Source organism: Staurois parvus, unplaced genomic scaffold (genome assembly GCF_062004578.1).
Source record: "Staurois parvus isolate SC_StPar_1 unplaced genomic scaffold, SC_StPar_1.0 ptg000087l, whole genome shotgun sequence".
In the NCBI taxonomy this organism is placed as follows: Eukaryota; Metazoa; Chordata; class Amphibia; order Anura; family Ranidae; genus Staurois; species Staurois parvus.
The window spans coordinates 11591184-11609354 of NW_028317883.1; the positions used below are offsets into that span (position 1 = coordinate 11591184).

Below are 18171 nucleotides of genomic sequence, written 5' to 3' on the forward strand. Positions count from 1 at the left end.
AGAGAGATGTTGATGGTCCTCCTATGCCAATCCCTACATGTTTAATACCACAAGTTTTGGTCTCATACAATTTATCTGGAGTGGTTAAAGCCACCTTATTTAGGGATTGGCATAGGATGACCATCAACATCTCTCTTTATTGACCACTATTTTTCTGGTAAGCCTTGCAGCTATCCTTGGAAGTTTTCCTGTCTCATTACGGCATTTGGGGACTGTCCTCTTTTGAATTATTTTATCATGAACATTTTGTGTTATTACTTTCATGTACTTTATATTTTCATGTAAGCGCTGCACTTTATTTCCACAAGATTTACATAGAGGTCTTCTATAAAGGGTTAGCTAACTGTTCATTCCATTGCCCTCCTCCTCCCTGCCTTGTAGATGGGAAGACGGAGAAGGCAGGAAAAATACAGCACTACATGGCAAGGTATTGAGGGCACAGTAATGCATATGGAGACTTGTGGCAAACATCAGTAGAGGTAAACTAACCCTTTAAAGGGAAATTTAACTTTTTATTTTAAATTAGTTAAATACATTCTGAGTGCATCAAAACAAATGGTGCTGAAAGCCTTACAGGTTGCTTTCTTTAAAAAAAAAACAAAAATCTTTCTATCTTTCTACAGAGGTTCAATGCGCCCCTCTGTTGGGTCAGACCAATATCATACCTTATGCTTCCTTCTGACTAGAAAGCTCTAGCTGAGACTCAGCAGAGGGCAAGCCAAACACCTACAGAGATACCACTGCTTGCATGAAGAGTTCATTGGGCCCTTCTCTGCAGCTGCTGGTAGGACACAGGCTGATCTCCTTAGGCTGTAGCTTCTTTCTTAAAAGTAACAAACTAAGAATTTGAACATCTTTTATTTTTATTTTTTAAAGTATGTATTCTAATGCAATTATGTATATAGATATATTTGTTCAAATTAGCATATGTATGAAAATTAACGCTGGCAAAAAAGTAGACCACCTGCCTACAGTAGCCATTTAGCTTAATTTATCCAGGTAACGCCTCCATTTTGTATACACTTGTATATTAAAGTCAAAATTTGTTAAATCTTTTAGGTTAATGGGTGTCTGTTGGATCCCCTGCCCCCTGTGACAGTACGGAAGGGTTGCCAGTCCTTGCCATCGAATATGATGGAGACCTCTATTGATGAGGGTATAGAGACAGAAGACGACTCTGAGGATGATCCTTCTGCAACATTTGCAGCATTTCAAGGCAGGCATAGTGGTCAAAGGCGGCACACGCTAGCAGAAGTTACCAACCAGTTAGTAGTAGTGCCCAATATGGCATCAGACATGGAAGGTAAGGACTGTGAAGCGGTGGGTAAAAGTGGATGTTGTGTTCTATGAACAATATTGGGTATTTTGAGATCATTTTTGAACAATGAATTTATTGCAGGTGCACCTGGAATGATTTTAACATAATGCACCTGATTACTGTAAAAAAAACAATGGTGCCTTGATTGTTGAAGCAGGAAAATTTATCTTAAGAGGCTTTCTTTGTATTAAAAAAAATATTTTTTTTTTTTGTGATAAAGCTGATTTTTTTTAAACCACTTACTTCCTTTCCAGTAGTGCAATCGAAGGGCATGTTTTCCAGGTTCTCCTCTGCCACGCTTAGGTCTGAAGTGGCTGTTAACTTATGATTTATTACACTTCGCTTCTGTGTCAATAACTCAAGTAAAATTATTGAAACTCTTCCACACATTTTGGATGGAGTAGTGAGGGGTTCGAGCCCATGTCGTTCTAGATCCTTTTTTTTTTTTTTTATGTCTCTCTCCACACTGGGAAGATTCACCTTTTCTATTTATCCTGGTTATTTCCTTTACCAGGAAAGAAAGTGATGGGAAAATCCTAAATTTTGTGCTCTCAATAAAAAAAGGAACTCAAGGGAAATCTTAATTGATATTTCTTCTCACTTCAAGTTGCATGAACAAGACAGGTAAAAGAAAATCTCCCCAAAGGGACAAAGATGGCAAAAAATGACTGGGGTTTTAGCAAATATCTACTTTGTATAAAATGGAAAAAAAGTTTTGCCTTTTGGTATACTCTAATATGATTAATTACTCATGCATTTTGGATTATGTAATCAACTGGTTTAAAGTGGTTCTTATGTTAAAGGACATTTTTAATGAGAAAAACACGTAAGCTGCAACTGCAGACCACCTCCTGAAAATAATACTTGTCTGACTGTCCCTGGCTTTAATACATGGAATAACAGACCCAGAACAACCAGCAACTAATTCCTGATGAGAACTCCTAATTTGCAAACTCATGTTGGGTCAGGGATTAACAACCTATTGAAGGTATTTTGTAAGTAGATAAAAGTAGAACCTTATGCAAGCCACGGGTGATGCAATTTTCTTTCCTGGAACCACAGGTGGAAGGAAGGAAAAATGCTCAGTCCCACCATCAACACAGTCACTGTTGACAGGGGAATCCCTCCTGCAGCATTATTGTGTGCAGGACACAATGATCACTGCTGGTGGCTATAGCCACAGGCAGTAATCACATTCAAAAAAATCAGGCAGGTTGTACTGAACCCAAACCATCAATCAACTTCAGTGCAACCAGCCTGACCATAGTTGGATAAAATCGTGTCCCGTTCAGCAGGGACTGGCTGAGATTTGATCCATCTATGGCCGACTTTAGTGACCAGCCAGACATGGGCAAGATCTTGTATGGGCCAAAAGGTTGGGATAGACTAAGGCTAGTGTTGGCTGTGGCAGGGAGCTGTGTGATGAGCATTTCAGTGCTGCTTATTTTTTTTTTCAACTTTGACACATCATGTCATTGCAGTGCAGCACAGTGTGCTGTATTGCTGTGTGGTTACAGGCGCTGCAGAAAATGCAGACCTGCTGTATTCTTCTATGCTGCAACACAGTGCAAAATGCACCAGTGTTGTGGTATGAAAGGGGCACATAGGAAATATTTGTTTATGTGCCCTAGAGGTGACCTGTGTTTATCTAGTGCAGAAAAAGCAGATCAGCTCACATGGAGTGACCAAATGGAGCCAAACGGTTCCTAATCCAAAAGTTGCTTTATTCGATTGTTGTAACCTTGCAAAACTCATATTGAGACATCAGTAGATCCCCTTCCTCAAGGCTATAAACAGTATGAAAACTATATCAAAATCTTGGTAACAAAAGAGGATTAATACTACAGTCTTATGACTGTACCAATTCACAAAAAGAACATTGGGGAACTGGAGAGAGTACAGAGAAGGGCAACCAAACTGATACGAGGCATGGAGGAACTCAGCTATAAGGAAAGATTAGAGGAACTGAATTTATTCTCTCTTGAGAAGAGGAGATTAAGGGGGGATATGATCAACATGTATAAATACATCATTGGTACATATAGTGAACTCGATGTAGTTATTCACCCTGAGGTCATCACAGAGTGCAAGGGGGCACTCTTTACATCTGGAGGAAAAGAAATGTAATCTCCAAACACGGAAAGGTTTCTTCACAGTGAGAGCTGTGAAAACGTGGAGTAGACTCCCTCAAGAGTTGGTTCTGGCCAGATCAGTGGATTGCTTCAAAAAAGGCCTGGATTGTTTCTTAGATACAGACTACAACTGGATACTAACATTTATAGGTAAAGTTGATCCAGGGAATATCCGATTGCCTCTCGGGGGATCAGGAAGGATTTTTTTCCCTGCAGGAGCAAATTGGATCGTGCTTTGCTGGGTTTTTTTCCTTCCTCTGGATCAACTGTAGGTATAGGATTATAATTTTTTTTTTCTTTTTTTTTTTTTTAATAGTTGAACTGGATGGACTTTTGTCTTTTTTCAGCCAGACTAACTATGTAACTATGATATGAGGGAAAACTATAATGCTAGTCTCACAATATCTTTTTAAGGATATCATTACATATTAACATTACATTTGTTAAATTATACTCTAATAATAAAGAAACAAAACTGCTGTATGTGTCCTTATTGGGAAGATTCAAACTCTGTCTTGGTGACCACTATCACCGGGACTAAAACTGATGGGAAAATCCAACATTTTGAGCTGAAACCCAAAACAGAAATAAAGGGTAGTCTTCCAATGGGGACACTGTCTAAGAGGAGATTCATGTCACATTGAAGTGCCTTCCTCACACTTCCTTTTGTGTTTACAAGACAAAAGGATGTACAAAAAAAAAAAAAAACTCTGAATGGGTTTTAACCTTTCCCTGCTCTATCCTGAATGAAAAAAAATAAATGTCTATAGGTGTACTTTGTGTAATACATTGATATAAATTGTTTTCTGACATAAGAAAATTAAAAAAGTATATATAAATATATATTTTGTATAGTATATTATGACATATAACATATATTATTGTGTACACATTTTTGTCAGTATGGGTTATTTTTAACTTTTTTGGAATATTGCTGATTTAGTAAGTCATTATCAATTTATCTCTGTGCAGTTAGGAGCAGGCGATATAATGCTGGCTTGGTAGATGTTCAAGGCGTTAGTGGACATACTGGTGTTATTGTGTACAGTCTTTACCAAACGGTCATTTTCTTTCATAGGTAAACTCTTCAGTATTGGTAACCACCCTTCTCTTGGGAGCGTGGACTCAGAGTATGACATGGGATCTATTCAGAGTGACCTAAATGTCCAGGAGGACTCTGGGGCTTTGACAGAAGTAGCTATGACCAACCAGTCCGTCAGCAGGCTAACTCCACCATACATAGGACTGCGACCTACGAATTTGCCCATGCCAGCTATGGCCTCCCAAAAAAGGGAAGCTCACAATAGGTCTCCTGTAAGTTTTCGAGAGGGAAGGCGAGCATCTGACACCTCATTAACACAAGGTAACTCCAGTTCTGTGGCAAAATTTATATATTAAAGAAGGTATTGTTCCATGCAGTAATTTATTGTAGAATTTTTTTTTTTATCAATTGTTTGGTGACTTTTTTTTTTTTATTCATAATTTAGGAATTGTGGCATTTCGGCAGCACCTTCAGAATTTGGCAAGAACCAAGGGTATCCTAGAGCTCAATAAGATTCAGATGCTGTACGAACAGATTGGACCCACTGAAGATCCAAATGCCATCAATACACCTAATCACTTCCAAGATCTTAATAACCCACAGGTATACTTATAGTTAGTCAGTTCAATGATTAAAAAAAAAAAAGTTGTTATCCTACACCCAGAGTTGATCCAGAGGAAGGCAAAAAAAAACAGCAAAGCATGAGCCAATTTGCTCATGCAGGGAAAAAAAGTACCTTCCTGATCCCCCGAGAGGCAATCGGATATTCCCTGGATCAACTTTACCTATAAATGGACCATGTCATACTATTAAAATTGAATATTAACCATATAGTGCTATTTACACAGTGATTTTTCATGTTAAAAAAAATTAGCTTGATCTGCATTTTTTTTTTCTATCAACAGGATTTGTCCACACAACTTCCAAATATGTCTGCATTCCCCAATGGTATGCAGCCCCAGCTTCTATCTAGGCGGCAGAGTCTGGAGACCCAGTATTTACAGCACAGGCTGCAGGTATGGATGTTGTCATAATATATGGATCTATTGTTAATATTCATTATGTATTATTAAAGTGGATTTGCAGGAAAGACACAAACGTCATATGCCTACTCACAGAGGAAGGTTGTTAGCAGTTGTTAACCTGGCCATGGAGAAGTATCAGGGATATCTGATCTTCAAAAGGATTTCTTGTGAATTTCTTTAAATGATGCATGCACAGATAACAAATGCCTGGCTGATTGATTCTTCTTCCAAGATCAGTTCACCAGTAGGTGTCTGCAGGGTAGAAGCTAAAACCAGCCAGATCCTATGTTCTTCATGCCTTTACAAACCTCTGCTTATTGACCCACAATGGAGAACAGAGAACTGTTTGAAGTCTTAGCCATTATCTGTGATGATCACTGCTGAGATGAACTGAATATTATGAGGGGATGTCACATAGATCTGAATCCATGGAACTCAGCCCTTCTAGCTTGCAATGGGAACCTATGAAACCGGGTTCAAATTTACAATAAAAAAGAGGTCTGAATCCTTCCAGCTGAAGATCTCTTATATGCATGCAGCAAAGTCCCCATAGTGCCAGCATTTAAAACACGTAGTGTCAGGTGTAACACCAGAGGAGAAATAAACTCATGATGTGAATGCTGTGGCAAAAATCCATCCAATATTTTGAAAGCAGACTATTCGGCTACTCTTATAACTGCAAAAATGGTAGAAAACAAATCTTTTTAATGGTACTCCGTACATATGCAATTGCATTTTGGGTAGACTAAACAAGGGATATGCTATCCTGTTAATGAAGCTGAGTTACAATGTGTAGTGCTCTGCATTATTATTAAGTAATGACTGAATTTCAATGACTAATACAGAGTTGAAGCCCCTCACTCTGGCAGCTGGAAGTCCGTTGTCGACCAAGATCCAGGTTGTCTGGAAACTGGAAAGTGGTTTTAGGAAATTTAAATAAGGTTCTGCTGGAGGGGATAACCACACAGGCTGAATTGCATAAATAATGTATGTCAGGACCAGGTAACAAGTAAGAGACACATCAACTAGCTCAGTGAATGGATTATTTATTGAAATAGCAGATGCAATATTGTTTCAGAATGGTGGTCCTATTCTTTATCAGGGATAGAACATTCACATTTGAGGAGGACATTATATTTTATTTTTATATTTCAGGTACTTGTATAGTGCCATCCGTTTACACAGATCTTATATCTGTTATACATTCACCTCAGTCCCTGCCATCAAGGAGTTTACAGTCTAAGGTCCCTAACTCACATTCATACATACACATACTAGGGCCAATTTAGACAGGAGTCATGCAGGCACAGGGAGAACATGCAGATTCTGCGCAGGTAGTGCCATGGTTGGGTTTCGAACTGATGAACTTAGTACTGCTAGGCAGAACATATATACAAGGATTCTTCAAAAAGTTTTTGCACTTTTTTTTTTTAAAAAGTGCGACCTTCAGATTGAGGATAACAGAGTCTGCCTGAAATTGGTTAATCCTATAAACTGCAGAAGTTTTAATTTTTTATGTTCAAACCAGGTTCACGATTAGTCTTTACAAAGATACTGATGAGTTCTTCTGAAACCAAATTAGCCCTTTGTATTTGTTTTATATAAAGTCACATGAAGCTGTAGTTGTTATTTGCCCATGAGGCAGACATGTAAAATAAATTCACTTTAGTAGCAGTAATCAAAAATTAAAAACAGTAGAGCTTTATTTCCTTGTATTTTTTCCTGGGTAAATTCCTTTCACTATCTTGAGTAATGTAGAAATCGCACTAGACCACCATGGGATGAGTGTATGGGTAGCCAAGTTTTCGGAAACGGTTTCAGAAAGTACTTGTGCTAAGTGACAGGAATTCAGGCTTCCTGGTTCTCAGCTTAGTGCCTAGAGCGAGTGGTACAGTGATTGCTAGATTAATTAAAATCTGCATTGATTTGTTTCCTGGTGGACGTGATCAGGAGTTCATACTGACCTTTTACTCTTTTACTTTTCGTACTGTGCTGTCACTGATGGTGAATGTTCCTTGTTCTTATGTAGTCTTTCTCTATTCTATTTCAGAAAGGGAATCTGCTGGTGAAAACACAGAACAGCTGTCAGCTGTATTGTAAAGAAACACCCAGGAGTTTGGAGCAGCAGCTACAGGAACACAGGTGAAACTCAGTGCCAGGCATTAACACTTCCAGGATGTTATTCTGCAGTGCCCAATTGTCTTAGGTGTTATACACTGTATTTTCAATAGGTATTAGCATTATGCTGTGACATACAGAACCATTGTTACCATTGAAGGGGTGTGTTGTTTGCAAGTATAAGTAAAGAACTTAAAGGGCAAGTGCACTGTTACTAAAAACTACACTAGTCTGCCCTCCCTAACCAAAGCCAAACTGCAAATCTCCCCCACCCAGCTGCCTGCCTTGCTCACCATGACAGCCTTCTTCAGCACTGCTTGCACCTGCACAGTGAGCCCTTTAATATAGCTGCATGCCGAAACTTGATACACTCAGAATATGGCCCCATTCCTAGACTATGGGACTTCACTGGCTGTAATGTCATGAAGTTGGACATATACAGTATTCTGATGTAGCGCCACCCCCGCAGAAGCTGCTTGATAGAGTTCTCTGTTCTTCTGCTTCGACTCTGAGAATAACCTTAGCCCCACTAACACACCAGGTTAAGAAAATGGATACTGCTACTGGAAGCACAAATATAGACACCCTGCACACCACTAAGGTTCAGTGTCAAAATGCAAACATGAGACTAGTTGGTGGTAAATGAATGAGCATGCACATAAATGAGTAAGTAAAGCATTAAGTGAATTACAGTTCACTAGACAATATGTTCACTAGGCTATAGCAGTATAGAAATGAGTTCTATGCAGCTAAATTAAAGTAAACTTAGTAATCCTCAATCTGCAATAAGTAATTGTGTTCGAAAATAGCAACAGCAATAATTCTCAATATCTCCTCTGTAAACAGTGGGCTATAACCACTTTAGAGCGCACTCTATAAATTGAATGTCAGCAATGAAATTTAAGACTCCCTAAAGAGGTAACTCTCATTATGGACAACAGGCAAATTTCTTGTCAAGTGGCTATTGAATGAGTAGCCTTTTGCCCTAGTTTCTCAGCTGGCTAGCGTTGGGGCCCAATTTTCATGGTGGTGCATATGAGTACAGTCCCAGTAAAATATGCATGCAGTAAGCAATGCTGCGAGTTAGGTGGCCAGTTCCTATGTGCTCAGTCTCTACTGGCAGCAACAATGTAATGGCAGAAGTGTCCTTTTACTATATAAGCGCCTGAAATAAATAATAAAATAAATACTAGTCCCAAAAATGTGGCCACAGAGATCCTATTGCTCAGATGTCAGGTCACTTCTGGATCTGCCTGGAATAACTCCAGTCCTCAGCACACAGCCACAGACTTGTAGCAAACTGATGTTCATGCAGGAGCAGTGCTGTGCACACCTTGGTCTCTTCATAGCAAAGGGAAAATTCTTCTGTATTCACCCTGTCAAAATACATCTCTCTCTCCCTATATACCAGCTTTGCAATGGGAATTGTAGTCTACAAGTCCATTAACTACCATAGTAAAGTTTCATTCCTGAACTTAATTTCCTATGATTCAATACTGCCAACCATCAAGTTTCTTGAGCTCTTTCTGTTTGTTAGCTCCCCTGGTGGATAGAGGTGAGGTAGTATTACCCCATTCAACTGGAGTTCATTGGAAAGACAGAGAGCACTGCAGCACAGTGTCTTAAATCGCTCTAAATCTGCACTTGGCTACACTGATAATGATATAGGTTTTACCCATTGAGCAAAGCATGCACTTGAATATGAAATGACAAAGTCCACAGGCATGTATGCTAATTTATTCAATACAATATAGTCCTTGGATATACAATGGGTTTTGCTCTGTAAACTGGTAACACTTATATCCTTAATTATGTAAGCATTAAGTAAGCTTGCACAACAGTAAGAAGACAAGCATACACAATTTTCATGTGTAAGAGCATAAGAATTTACACACAGCTGTGTACTGTGAGGTTTTGCCAGATTAGATATACTTTGCAGGGATTTTTTTTAGGTAGGCCTCACACTACACTATATTGACAAAAGTATTGGGACACCCCTCCAAATCATTGGATTTAGGTGCTCCAATCACCTCCATGGCCACAGGTGTATAAAATCAAGCCCCTAGGCATGCAGACTGCTTCTACAAACATTTGTGAAAGAATGGGTCGCTCTCAGGAGCTCAGTGAATTCAAGCATGGTGCCGTGATAGGTCACCACCTGTGCAATAAGTCTATCCGTGAGGTTTACTTGCTACTAAATATTTTACGGTCAACTGTTAGTGGTATTATAAAAAAGTGGAAGCAACTGGGAAAAACAGCAACTCAGCCACGTAAAATGACAGCGTGGGGTCAGCGCATGCTAAAGGGAACAGTGCACAGAAATCGCCAACTGTCTGCAGAGTCAATAGCTAAAGACCTCCAAACTTTGTGTGGCCTTCAGGTTATCACAACGACAGTTCATAGAGAGCTTAATGGAATGGGTTTCTGTAGCATTGGATGCTGTGGTGTGAAGCACGTCGCCACTGGACTCTAGAGCAGTGGAGACGTGTTCTCTGGAGTGACGAATCACGCTTCTCTGTCTGGTAATCCGATGGATGCATCTGGGTTTGGTGGTTGCCAGGAGACAAGTACTTGCCTGACTGCATTGTGCCAAGTATAAAGTTTGGTGGGGGGGGGGGGGGGGTGTTATGGTGTGGGGTTGTTTTTTAGGGGTCAGGCTTGGCTTCTTAGTTTTACTGAAGAGAACGTTTAAGGCGTCAGCATACCAAGATATTTTGGACAATTTCATGCTCCCAACTTTGTGGGAACAGTTTGGGATGGCCCCTTCCTGTTCCAACATGACTGTGTACCAGTGCACAAAGCACGGTCCAGAAAGATATGGATGAGTGAGTTTGGGGTGGAGGATCTTGACTGGTCTGCACCTCAAACCAATAGAACACTTTTGGGATGAATTAAAGTGGAGACTGCAAACCAGGCCTTCTCGTCCGACATCCGTGCCTCACCTGACCAATGCGCTTCTGGAAGAATGGTCAAACATTCCCATAGACACACTTCTAACCCTTGTGGACAGCCTTCCCAGAAGAGTTGAAGCTGTTATAGCTGCAAAGGGTGGGCCAACTCAATATGGAACCCTACGGACGAAGACTGGGATGCAATTAAAGTTTATGTACGTGTAAAGGCAGACGTCCCAATGCTTTTGGCAGTATAGTGTATTTTATTGTTGGTAAATGTTTCAGCTAAAACTCCAACTGCGTGACCAGTTATGACCCCACTAAGTGTGGTAATATCCATTGCCGTATGTGTGGGCAGCTTTGGGCCAAACCATCCAGATTTGTAATTTTTATTTTGTTGTTTTTAACTTAGATACAGGCATGGTTACAAAATGTTTCAACAGAATTTGCTACTATCTTCATTGTTGTTATTATATTATTATTATACAGGATTTATATAGCGCCAACAGTTTGCTCAGCGCTTTACAATATAACGGGAGACAATACAGCAACAATACAGTTCAATACAAGAGGGAAAGGAGGGCCCTGCTCCTTGGAGCTTAATTGTTATATAAATATACATGTTATCTTCAGGCAAATATTTAACTATTAATATTGTTTTAAATCCAACAGGCTACACCAGAAGCGCATGTTCCTACAGAAGCAGCCACAGCTGCAAGCTTACTTTAACCAAATGCAGATAGCGGAAAACACCTATCCGATGCAAGGTCAACAGCTCCCATTGTCACACCAAGAAACGACGCAGCAGAACCAGTTCAGCTTTTCTCAGCCACTGAGTCCCGTGTTGGAGCCAGCCTCTGATGAAATACAGTATGATCCATTTTTAAGTCAGTATCACAAGCTGCATTCCCAACAGATGCAACACATTATACAGCCCAGCCAGCAGCAGGTAGTAACACAGATCCACATACAGCAGCCATCGTTACAGTATGGTTATCAGACCTGTGAATTACCACCAGTGTCAAGACAAGAACCAGAATATACAAACCAATGCCAGTATTCTATGAATTCAGCACAACAAGGCAATATGGCATTAAATGAAAACCAGGGCAGTCCAACAGGACATGATCCTCAGCCATCCTATGAAACCTTAACCCTGAACGAACCCTTTGACTGTGAGATGATGGAAACTGTTGACTCTCAACATGGTGGTTATGTCTTGGTCAACTAGCCCATTCTCAAATTATTACATCTGAAACATGATAGTAAGGTGAAACATGTAGAAGACAGTAAGTTTAACTGTTAATTATTTTCAGTCCAACTCAAGTAGGTATCTCTTTGGTATGACTTCTGTTGTGTAGTCCACCTTGCAGACCTGACTTGTATTGTTGGATTTTCATGTCACCGATCCAAGAACCTTGGAGAAAAGTGACTAAGAGTTATGTGAATCTTCTAGAGAAGAAAACACTGGACTTTTAAAGAAAGCACCAATTTCATCTTTAGCTCAATATGGTGGTCCACCGAGGACCAACAATATGGAGCTTTCGTAAGACAAAGCTCCATTAAAAGCAATATAGTTTTTTTTGTTTTTTTTTTTCCTCAAGGAAACTTTGTAGAGTGAACTAAACCTTAAAATCTAGAACTTATATTACAGTGGATTTTTGGAAACCTTATAAACTAAGCTACTGATAGGCAACAAGCACCTTTTTTTACTGAGAAGCTAAGATATCATTCTGTTTAAATGGATTCAACACTACTGTTTGGAGTTGACTTATGTTGAAGTGAAATTCATTAAATGTAGAGGTTTGGTATGATGACATAATTAAAAGAAAAAACTGGAGAGCTCACATTGCTGGTGGTCCAGTATTGACTATAAAGAGGATTTAAGCTTCTCATTTTACATGGACAATGTTCTAAGGAAGCCATTTTGGTGGCAGAATGGGATGATTGTCATAAAGTGTTGCAGGCTGTGCGGACATTCTGTCGATGCTTCTCTTCCAGAGACAAAACAGGTTACGAGAGAAAACACAATTGTTACAGAACTGTCCATTTTTAACCAGAAGAAAAAATAATAATCTTGACTGTGTTTTCAGGTCACAGTAATGCTATATGTTGCTGTTTGTTGACAAAGCTTTGTACATTTGGTAAATCCTTTAGATTTTAGTCAGGAAAACACAAAATGAGCTATAAACTGTGTAATGTGTGGTAGTTTTGTGCCTTTATGGGTTCTTTTTCATAACGGAGTATACTTTTCTTTTTTGGAGAAAAAAACAAAGTTAGACCATACCCCATTTATATCAATGCTACATCCAAAGTCGATTCAGAGTTTGTGTATATGTATGTCTGTTCCACTGTGTGGAATGCAAAAGAGTTTAATTAATGTTTTTGATTGCTCATGTGTAGAAAAAACGTTTTTAAAAAGTATTATAGCAATATTTAATTCTATTTAATGTCATGAACTGTTGATATTAGCCATGGCTATTGATGTTTCATGAAAATGATGAAGTGATGGAGTATTTTACCCTAAAAGCAAATTCCCATATGTCACATGGGAGTAGTGTTTTTTTGTTTGTTTTTTACAGCGTACCTTGGCTAGGGCTAGAAATTCCGTATATCCACCAGTTACTCTTTCACGTGTTGCACTTTCTGCCGAGTCCAGAGTTAATATAGCCATAGTGTAACAGAATGTTCCATTATATCAGCAAACATTATGTGGGAAGATGAGACGCCAGTAGTAATAAATAATGTACTTTAGATTGACGCGACATGTTTATTCTCAGCCCTTTAACACTAATATAAATTGGCCACCGTTCAAAGCATTATTTGAATTATACACATTTAGGCAAAGTACATGCAGGTCGTCCTCAGGTTACAAACATCCAGCATTATATTGCACCTCTGTTACATGTACTAATGATTTTGTGAGGAGCTCCTCTGAGAGTCTGCTGTCCAGAATGTGCAATTCTAATGAGCTTTTTTCTGAACAACTGAATGTAAAATTGCTGACAACAGTGCAGTTGTTCATGGCGAGGGCCATTGCAGTTGTGTGTGGAGGAGCTTTGCCCAGCTATGCTGTTAAATAAAAGAGAGTACTCAGCTTACTGAAAATATGGCATACTGTATGTATAAGGAGTGTGTAGCAAATCTGTAAGCCATGCACCTGCAAATCTGCATCATCTCCATTGTCAGTGCCACTATGAGCAACCCTAGGAAAGGTATAATATTGGATGGTACAAATGGAAACCTTTTAGGTTTAGAACTTTATACATGAAAATACTTTGACATCTGCAATCTGGAGTAATCATTTTTTTAAATAAAATATCAATTCCCAAAACAATGTCATTTTATCAATATGATGTGTGTTTCAAACTGTGTAAACCAATTTTCAAGTTTTTGTTAACGTTTGTTTGTAACTAACACTGTAAAGATGCTTTTGACAAAGCAGATTAAGCCATGACATCAAGACTATATTTGGCCCATGGGCACACATGGTCCACATCCAAACGATCTGAATGTGCTTTGATTGATTAGACCTTGGTAAATCATGTGAAGGTGGGGTCAGAAGTAGCAGTCGTATGATGACTGCATACAATAGATGCTGTGTTTGTGTGACTGGAGTTTGTATTTTATCTGTTTGAAACCTCAAAAGAAAATCGGTTTAATACCAAAATTTCTTTTTATATTTAAAGCAGGATTTGCCTTTTAATGATTTTAATTTTTAATGCTGTGGCTATGGAAATGTGATTATGACCCTCCTTGTATAATCACTATGATTGACCTGAAACAAACACATAGGAAGGAATTTCAGACTTCTGGTTACATGCTTGTTCCAGGTCAATGATTTAGTAGTAAAGTCATGATCAGGATCACACATCCACATCATGCACCCTTTAAAATCAAGTCTTTGGTGTTGACGTTCATATAGCTGTCATTTAAGTTTACATGTAGGCATCAGATGGTTGCCACAGTTTCAGTGCTTACCATGATACTACGCTAAAAAACAGAGAGCTCAGCTACTTGTGTTAGTCTTTCTGTAAGTTCTCTTCCTATAGTCCAACAGTGTCTGCTAGGCTGCGTGATAGAACATTTGGCCCACCACTGCTAAATAATTACCTACAGGAATATATGGAGAAGGAGCATGGTGTGCAAACAGGGTGGGGGAAGATCTCCCCATAGGGGTCCCTGACAGAAGTCTACAACCCATGTGGGATCAAGCCCTGATCCACTTCTCCCAAAAAGAAAACAAATCTGCTTCAGGTAGAGTTGCTCTTTAACCGTTTCAATACCGTGCAATTTTACACCTTCCTGCCCAGGCCATTTTTCAGGTTTCAGCGCTCTCACACTTTGAATGACAATTGCGCGGTCATACAACACTGTACCCAAACTAAAATTTTATCATTTTCTTCACACAACTAGAGCTTTCTTTTGGTGGTATTTAATCAACACTGGGGTTTTTATTTTTTGCTAAATTAACAAAAAAAGACCAAAAATTTTGAAAAAAAAACCACATTTTTCTTTGTTTCTGTTATAAAAGTTTACAAATAAATAATTGTTCTTCATAAATTTAGGCCGAGATGTATTCTGCTACATGTCTTTGGTGAAAATAACCCAAATTAGGATGTATTATTTAGTTTGTAGGAAAGTTCTAGAGTTCACAAACTATGGTATAGATCTGAATATTGATCAATCCTGAAGTACTGACAGCCAATCTAATTTCTTGAGGTCCAAGAATGTCAGAATAGTACAGATATCCCCCAAATGACCCCTTTTTGCAGAGTAGACAGTCTGACGTACTTCATAAGAGGCATGGCGAGTTTTTTGAAGTTGTATTTTTTTGTCATAATTTTTCCGAAAATGAAAAAATGAAAAAAATTATTTTCACTTTTTTATTTTTTTACATACTGTCACCAGTGCAGTACAGCGTCATCATATAACTGGCATGGCGGTGAACAGGGACACTGACTGGTGACAGTATGAAAAAAAATATATATTTTTTTTTTTTAATTTTTTTTTATTTTTTTATTATTTAATTTTTTATTACATTTGTTTTTATTTTTTTTAAGATTTTTTTTTCATATTTTACTATGACCAAAATAGTACAATGTTACCATAGTAACATTGTACTACTTTGGGGAAGTGATCAGCATTTTTTTTTTTTTTTTTTACACAATTTGCTTATAGCAAAGAATTACTTTGCTATAAACAAGCATTTACCTGAATGAAATCGATTCATTCAGCTTTTTTTTTTTTTTTTTTTTTTTTTTTTGTGCTTAGCTGTGATTTGGTCACAGCTAATCACATGACATGTGCATGTGATTAGCTGTGACCATTCACAGCTAGGCACTAGTATACAATGGATGGCATCATGAATGAAGCCATCCATGTATACAACTGTCATGTGACCTGCTGTGATTGGTCACAGCAGGTCACATGGTACCAGCAACGGGAGCCGGTACTCGGATCTGTCATCAGCCGTGTCCGAGGTGCACGGCCGCCAACAGATCGCACTGCTGCGCCGCTCTGCACTAGCGCAAACGGCGCATGTGCGGGAGCACGCCAAATGGCGTGCACCCGGAATGGAGGAGCACATCTGAAGCCGCCAAACGGCTATTGGCCGGGCGGCTAATGGTTAAAGGATAAATGCATCTTTCATAAAAGCTTATACATTTCCAAACTGATGTTTTAGACCTTTGTAGTTACTATTTATATAGAATCTTTATTTTACAAATCAACATTTACAGAGTACACCAATGAGACAGAGACAGTCTATAAGTAAAATGCTAATTCCGTGCTCTCTTTAGAAAACCCATCGTGCTCTGTAGGTCACGATGGGTTTTCTAAAGAGAGCACGGAATTAGCGTTTTTCTTATAGACTGTCTCTCTGAGAGTCTGCATGCATCTATATAGATCAGTGAGGGGAGAAGTAGGCGTCCCTGCTCTAACTGGAAGTCTGTTTTGGGTGTTCCACCTACCAGTTGGGATAAATCAATGCAATAGTTCATATTTGCCTAATTGAATAATAAAACAATCTACATTTTTTTTAAATCCAGAACATAATAAAAAACAGCATATTAGTATAAGGCCCCAATTTCTAAGTGAAAGAAAGCTCACATAAGATGATTCAGTCTATGCACATCCTGTTGCAATTCCTTAGGTAGAAAGGATGAGGATGGCAGAAGAAGACTTTGCATTGAGCTAGCTATTGTATGCTATTAACCAGCATCACACAAAACCCATCAGTGGCCTTGCAAATGGTACCATAAGCAAAAGTGACAAAGGATATATAAAGGCTGCAAATGCCCTATACAGGCTACCTATTGCAAAAAATGGGTTTTTTTTTGTTTTTTTGAAGATGCATGTATCCTTTAAATTATATTTTCATATATACATTTAAAAATGTTTTCTCTGTTGAAATTCCCATTTATATTGCAGGTATTGATACGGGGCTTGATCTCACCTTGGGAAAACTGGCTGTTGAAATAATGTTCACGTACAGGAACAATAAAAGAAATGTTGACAACTCAAATGGTAGTTTGTAATCTTCGCTAAATCATTTATACTGTTGGATAGTTTGTGAGCCATGATAGAACTGAAATATTTTATCAATAAAATAGCGTACCTTTGACCAGGTTAGGCAGCACACATTTAAGACTTTGATAAAATGCAAAGAATGATTTACAATATCCAATGCAACAAAAACGTTCCTCCCTTAAGGGTGATTCCACTCTTGTTTAAAAATTGATATAACATATAGAACTGCTACACAAACTATTCACCATTTTCTGTTAATAAAAGGAACTTTTCTGTTAGGTGTGCAACTAGCTTTAATTTTCTGAAAGTGGCAAAAAAGTTAAAAAAGCAGCAAACTCATAATTGCCTGTGGATGCTTATTAAAGCTGAACTCCAGGAATTATTTGTCTTGTATACTTCTATTAGTGGGGCTTAGGGCAACGTAAGGATGCATATCTCATACCTGATGGGCTGCTGGGAAATCTGACAATCATTGTAGTAGTTAGCCCTACTACAGTGATATCTGTGAACTTCTAGGTCCTGAATAGGTTCTGTGTGAGTGGCTTCCTCTCTGCAAATGGACCACAGAAGGTTGCTTGCTTGGCATCAGCGCCATTCATATGGCACCTTGTATTGTTTTCAATAAATTTAAGGTATTCTCTGATTGGATAAGTTGGAGATGTTGATGTCACTGCCCTGTGTCTCTACTTCATACAGTCAGAGAACGCTTTGTAGTCATTGAAAAAAAAATACATGAATGACAACAGTGTTGCAGAAGCGACATTCTTTTATCAGTGTGCAGAGGGCTCACACAAAATCCAAGCAGCACCCTTTCAAAGCTGATCATCTTTATGTGCGTGACCCAACTTCTTGTGTGCTGCTGACTTCCCAGATTCTCCAACCAACTTGTATCCCTTCATACTTCAGTTTCGGATTCAGCTAGCACTGAAAATTAGTAATAGTGGTATACTGTGCAATTAGAGGTTAGCCATAAGATATTCCGTAAATATCCAGGTGTCGAGGATACAAAAGTATACAAAATGCTGCTTCAGGGGATACAGACATACAAGTGAACAATCCATATACTGTATACATAAACCACCACTCCCCTAAAAACAGTTAACCTCATAGACAT

General features: G+C 38.7%; 1 protein-coding gene across 1 annotated transcript in view; it reads left to right on the top strand.

The window, feature by feature from the left end:
* SIK2 (salt inducible kinase 2) overlaps positions 1–13863 on the top strand; it is a 205907-nt gene extending 192044 nt beyond the window's left edge. Inside the window, exons 10-15 of the mRNA XM_089670176.1 lie at positions 1060–1303; positions 4529–4813; positions 4938–5095; positions 5398–5508; positions 7568–7659; positions 11199–13863. Coding sequence (XP_089526302.1) covers positions 1060–1303; positions 4529–4813; positions 4938–5095; positions 5398–5508; positions 7568–7659; positions 11199–11757 — 1449 coding nt within the window. The 3' untranslated portion in view covers positions 11758–13863. The remainder of the gene's footprint in view (positions 1–1059; positions 1304–4528; positions 4814–4937; positions 5096–5397; positions 5509–7567; positions 7660–11198) is intronic.
* The last annotated feature ends 4308 nt before the right edge of the window (positions 13864–18171 follow it).